The 6000-nt window shown below is 36.1% G+C and overlaps 1 protein-coding gene across 1 annotated transcript in view; it reads right to left on the bottom strand.

The window, feature by feature from the left end:
* Positions 1 to 225: 225 nt before the first annotated feature.
* The window catches only part of cers6 (ceramide synthase 6), a 46355-nt gene continuing 40580 nt past the window's right edge, over positions 226 to 6000 (bottom strand). Inside the window, exons 9-11 of the mRNA XM_084422083.1 lie at positions 2694 to 2850; positions 1376 to 1399; positions 226 to 818 (exon numbers count right to left, since the gene is read on the bottom strand). Coding sequence (XP_084278209.1) covers positions 669 to 818; positions 1376 to 1399; positions 2694 to 2850 — 331 coding nt within the window. The 3' untranslated portion in view covers positions 226 to 668. The remainder of the gene's footprint in view (positions 819 to 1375; positions 1400 to 2693; positions 2851 to 6000) is intronic.

The raw sequence follows: 6000 nt of genomic DNA, 5'->3' as shown, positions 1-6000 counted from the left end.
TAGCAATTTTTTTTTCAAAATGTTGCGGTTTGAATTGAAATCTCTTGCGGAATGCAATGATGCATCGGCTGAATGTGCTTGACATTCATTTACTGTACTTGCATAGAGCATGTTTCAGGCCTACGAGGCTGAATGGTTCCAGACTGGGCACCGGCTCCAGCACCGTCATCTTGTCGTGGAAAGGGGGAATGTATGTTGAGAAAGAAGAGAAAAAAAAAACCAGCAGCACGGAAAATGCAAATTTATTAAAGATACAAAAAATAAATAAATACAAAAAGACACTAATTCAAGAAAACTTCTATTCCCAAGATGCCAGAATGCATGACCGCAGCAGCATGCTCACGTGATTATGAAAGAAAGAATGAACGGCACTTTCATTCGCCTGCTTGAAACAAAAGAGTGAGCCGCACTGAATCTAAAAGGTGCTTCGATAACCAATGGCGCAGGATCAACGACCACAAAAACAAAAGCAAACGAACGGAACACAAAACATCTGAGGGAAATTGTGGAAAGCGACCAACCGAAACAGAACTGCATTCACATTATTGAGTAGTTCCAGTACGGGACCGGACCGGTAATGTTCATACATGGTTTGACACAACGGAGAGTGATGCAGGTACCATCTGCAGTTGGGACCCAGTGAAACGTCCTCCACGCGGGGCGGATGGTTAGTGTTCGTCTGGACACGGGGACGGGGACAGGTAGCCGTTGGTGCCGTGAGCCCCGTTGGTCCCGTTAGTGTGGTGTTTCTGAGAGGGAGGAGGAACCTCGTCTTCATCAGAGCTGGATTCAATGTCACTGCGGTCATCCTTTGACACCTGGGAAGATTATAGAGATGCTTAAGATTACAATACACGCTATTCTTATGACAGAGTTCAAATAATATACAAATAATTTAACTAATTGCAATGAGTCATAATTTTTGTTGTGATAGAAAATGATAACCACCTACATTTAACAGTTATCTAAGAATAATTCCTGCCAACATACACTACAAATGTGTGGGGTTGGTACGTTTTTTGAATGTACTTGAAAGAAATCTATTATGAAAGAAGGGTCACACGATCCTTCAGAAATCATTCTAATATACTGATTTTTGTGTGTGTGTGTGTGTGGAAACAATGGTGCATTTTATTCACAGTTCCTTGATGAATGGTTCAAAAGAACAGCATTTATTTAAAAATAGAAATCTTTTGTAACATTTTAAATGTATTTACTGTCATTTTTGATCAATTTAATTCATCCTTGCTGAATAAGTGTTAAACAACCTTACTGACCCCAAACCTTTGAATGGCAGTATATCTGAAAATTCAGACTCTAAGAAGCTTAATGCATCCATGCACAGAACAGAACACTTTTACAATGAACTACTCACATGTAAAGGATTCCATTTTCCCGCCTTTGATGTCAGCGTGTGAAGAAGAGAAGAAAGAAAAAGCAAATTTATATATAAAATGTAGAAACCAAGTTTGAAAGTAGATGTAAGAATCTGATTTTGAAAACAACATGAAACGCAGCTCACAAGATGACCTTCAATGAGAATTGTAACTTTATGGAAATAATTTTCCTGTTTTTGATCACAGGATCATGGGTGCCTTATTTAAAAGCTGAGGTAATTTGCAATACTGTCCCAATAGTGTGTTAATTCTCTTTATGTTGAATCAGTCAAAATGTCTATCTGTGTTTTATTCAGCTACAGCGATTGCTGGATGTCTTTGTCAATATTAGGGATTTCCTGGAATGTCATAAATTATATTAATCCTATGAGTCTCACTTGTGGTCTTCCTGTACGAGGGTGCCCTCCGGTGTTGAGTATGAATTAAACAAATTACATGTGAGAGTTTAGCGCTCCATAATGCTCACATTGTCCTGTTGTAGGTAAATTCTTTTTTTAAATACTGCTCTCTAAAGATATTTGAAGTAAACATATGATAATCCCTAAGTTTTTTTTTTTAATCTGAATGTGCACTGTCTGCTTGTGTTTTATGACAGATGGCAACCAGTGTTGCTGACACCTACTGTACGTTGGGATGTCAGACAAAAACTGGCACTGGATAATTTACGTGCCATATTATCATACGTGTATTATACATTTGAAAAATTACGGTTATCGCCAATAATGGTATATTGCAACACCTCTAATTGACCGTTCGCAAAGACCCGCCCCTTTAGTTACCGTTGTTATGTCCGACAAGCCACGCCGCTCTCACGCCACACCATGTTCTCACGGCGGTGAAAAATACATCGCGGAGCAGAGAGGACACTGACAACGCGATGACGGACAGGACAGACCAGGTTACTTTTGATTGACTTCAAATTTGACTTCAAATTTGGTCATTTTTTAAAAAGAAATTTAAACAATTAATACCGTTTTGTGGCTCTTTAATGTGTGGTGGCAGCTCGCTGTAGAGCCTCAGTTAAAGGTGCTTGTGAACCGATCATCTCTTCCTTCTTGTTAATTTATAGAATCAAATAAACATGAATAAACATAAGAAGGAATGTTGTCGCGGAAAGACGTCGGTACACTCCGTTTTTAAAGTTAAAATACCTTATCGTCAACATCGGTATATCGCGACGAATACAAATAAACTTGAATTGAATTGTCAATAGCTTTGCTAATTTAATGGCTAAACATATTCAAGCCCTTGCAATAAGGGTGGTGGAGGAGATGGTGTGGTTTTCTGAAGTCTCACCTTTCCTCTGGAAATGGCCCTGTAGGCGGTGCGCACTATGAGATATGACCAGAAGGTGTGCAGGGCCTGCAGCAGGACGAGCAGTGTGTTAAACACCCACCACGATGGATAAGGCCCAACGATCTCCCAGCTCTCAAACACGGTAGTGTTTAAAATCCTGCAAAACACACATTTTATTACAACATCTTAGGACATTCCATTAGTTCAAGTATATTCAACAAACTTGGCTTCAAAACCCAAATGTGAGATCAGTGGGGAAAATATTTGGCACACAGATAGAGGACAGTCTCAACATTAACCACGGCAATTTTCAAGTCTCTAACTCAATCCCTCTAGACTAGAGCCACCAAATGTCCAAAGTTGCACTCATGTTTATGCTAATAACTAACAAAGTTCTTTTTTCCTCTGATTCCTTGGCTCAAGACAATTCGACATTGATCCACTAGGAGAGTTTTTACGCCATTTAGAATTTTCTGACAAACATACTTGTGCAAACTCATCCTAGATAGTTTGTCCAATTTCCACTAAAATTGGCACAAATCATCTTTGGACCGTGCTGGCAAAAAGTTAAAAAAGATTTTCGAAAAACCAAATCATTCTTGAGTAATGCGCAAACTATTTTGAAGACGAGCATGCCAAAATGGACATGAGGCTGTATCTCTGCGAAGACTTGGCGTTATAAGGCCAAACTTGGTACATGTCATCACAAGCATGACCCGAGGCTACTTGCAGCGTTTTGGCACAGTACCACCTACTGGTCAAGAAATATGATTTTTATTTTATTTTAATAACTTCTGAACAGTTTTCCCAAAAATCATAGAACGGATATCTTTTGATTAAGTGCAGCATACCGAGTCGAATGATACCCAATTCTCCGGTGTCAACCATTTTGGATGTCGGCCATTTTAAATTATGTCGTAAAATGCTGTATTTTACAAACGCATATGCTTATTTTTTGTGTCATTGGCACCATGCCTTGAAGGTACTCATAAAGTTTCGAGACAGCACCATTTTGCAGTCAAAAATTACTATGAATTTTCCCAAAATCCTAATAGCTTTGAATTAATTCTGTCTATTTTAATTAATCTAGAGTGGGACTATGCCGGCAAAGAGTTTCTGATAGACAAAACCGTTTTTAAATAAAGCATTAACGAAATGAATGGCATGCTGATTCTGAGGCTGTAACTGCAATGCTTTTTAGCATATTGAACCAAACTTTGTGACCACAACACATCGATTTGGTAACAGCGCCACCTCTTGGTCAAAAGTGAAAAGCAATTAAATCATATCACTAGTCGGTGAATGTTTATGATTTTCAGACTTTTTGACTAAAATGCTTGTGTGTTATAGTGTTGTTATAGTTGAATAAAACTGAAACCAAATGTTTTCATTAATTGAAATAAAGACGAATAAAATGTAAATATTAGATGGTAAACTTAAACAGAAATTAGAAATGTTGCTTTGGCAACTAACTCAAATTAAATAAGTTTAAGCTGAAGTACAAAAATGTCTAAAACTAAAACAGAATAGCTTAATAGAAAAATAAATAAAAAAACAATAGAAACAGAAAATATAAAAATAAAATTATTATAAATTGTAATAAATTACAATTAATAAAAATGAGAAAAGCACACAAAAAAAATTAAATGAAAACTTAAAATAAAATGAAAAAATAAAAGCTAATTTAAAATATTAGTAAATGACTATTTATGTTAATAAATACACTACACTAGCATTTCTGAACCTTCTGGCATTCAAAAGGTAATGTAGATCTGGAAATAAACTGTTCTAGGACGTTATCGTTTTAGGACAAATTTAAATGATTAATGTTAATCAACGAAGCAATATTTCAGATTCTGCAGGACACTAGATCAAATGTAAATCAAATGAGTGATACTGATCTTGCAAACTCTTTTATAAAAGGTCAGCTTTCATTGCTGCATTGTAGCACAAGATGCACGACTCTTAATCTCTAAAATAAGACTGAATCAAAATTGACATGAACAGCATATCAGTGAATACAGGGACTATGACAGCAGCTCTGTGAAGGCCATTTCATAATCATTACTACACGACAGTGAGGACTCTGAGGACCAGAGACTTGGGCTGCTGCCGTCACATCCATCATCAACTCAACGGTTCCTCACGTGGAGCTGAATCTAATCGCACGCTTTGATTAGACCGTTTCTCTAATTCCATTAGAGTCACACAATCAAGTACTCAAAAGCCACAGTAGACACTTAGATGAAGTGAGTGAATAAAACAACTTTCCAGCACTAAATGATTAATGAAGAAAAAGCACAGATGACTCATTCTGAAGAAAATAATCATGTCAAAAGAATAATGGATCGGAAAAAGTCACAGTAGTGAAACTTGTGAGACGCCGATACACCCGGTATTAACATCAGCTAATTTCAGCTAACCACAAACATGGTTCAAAACTTTATGTGATCGTATCAAACCACATTCAGAGGTGCTAAGTTGAGGCAGAAAAATTGGATATGCATCCAGTGGATAATTTGATCACACTATTCTCATGCCAACATGCCAACGCTATCTCACGACCAATTCGTACGAATTCGTACGAATGATAAAAAGTTGGCTAATTCGTATGACCTCACTCGTACGAATTTGTACGATTTGTCTAAACCCACGTGATGGGTAGGTTTAGGGGCGGGGTCAGGGGTAGGTCATTCGTATGAATTCATACGAATTGGCCAATTCGTAAAATATGTACGATTTTGCAAAAAACGTACTAATTCGTACGAGTCAGGTCGTATGAATTCGTACGAATAAGCCACCTCGTAGAATTTGTACGTTTTCCCGTGAGATCGGGCTCAACATGCACATTTACGTCTTGTTTTAACCTTTTTTTGTGTGTGTGTGTGTGTGTGTGTGTATTTTATTGTTTTTATTATTTTTCCAATATTTCTTTTTTATGAAATCAATGTTATTATTTTATATACTATTATGGTTTTTATAATTTTTTGAACTAGATTTTATTTTTATATTTCAGATTTCATTTTAATTTTAGTTCAAGTTTTAGTAATTTTGTTGTGCTTTTGTCATTTGTATTAGTTTTTTTAATATTTCTATTTAGCGTTAACTTATTTTTATTTCAGTTTTAGTAATTTTAGAACTTCAACTTATTTCAGTCATTTCTAATTTTCGTTTGTTTTTTACTTTTTCATCCAATATTTACCTTTTATTTGACTTCAGCATTATTTTAAAGAAGAAAATAATTTGAATAGTTTTAGTTTTAGTTAACAATTACAACACTGGTTAAAATTATTTCTTGTGGAAATCA

This window comes from Rutilus rutilus, assembly GCF_951802725.1.
Source record: "Rutilus rutilus genome assembly, chromosome: 10".
In the NCBI taxonomy this organism is placed as follows: domain Eukaryota; kingdom Metazoa; phylum Chordata; class Actinopteri; order Cypriniformes; family Leuciscidae; genus Rutilus; species Rutilus rutilus.
The sequence above is the reverse complement of the archived record's forward strand: the minus strand, read 5'-3'. Positions and strand labels throughout refer to the sequence as shown.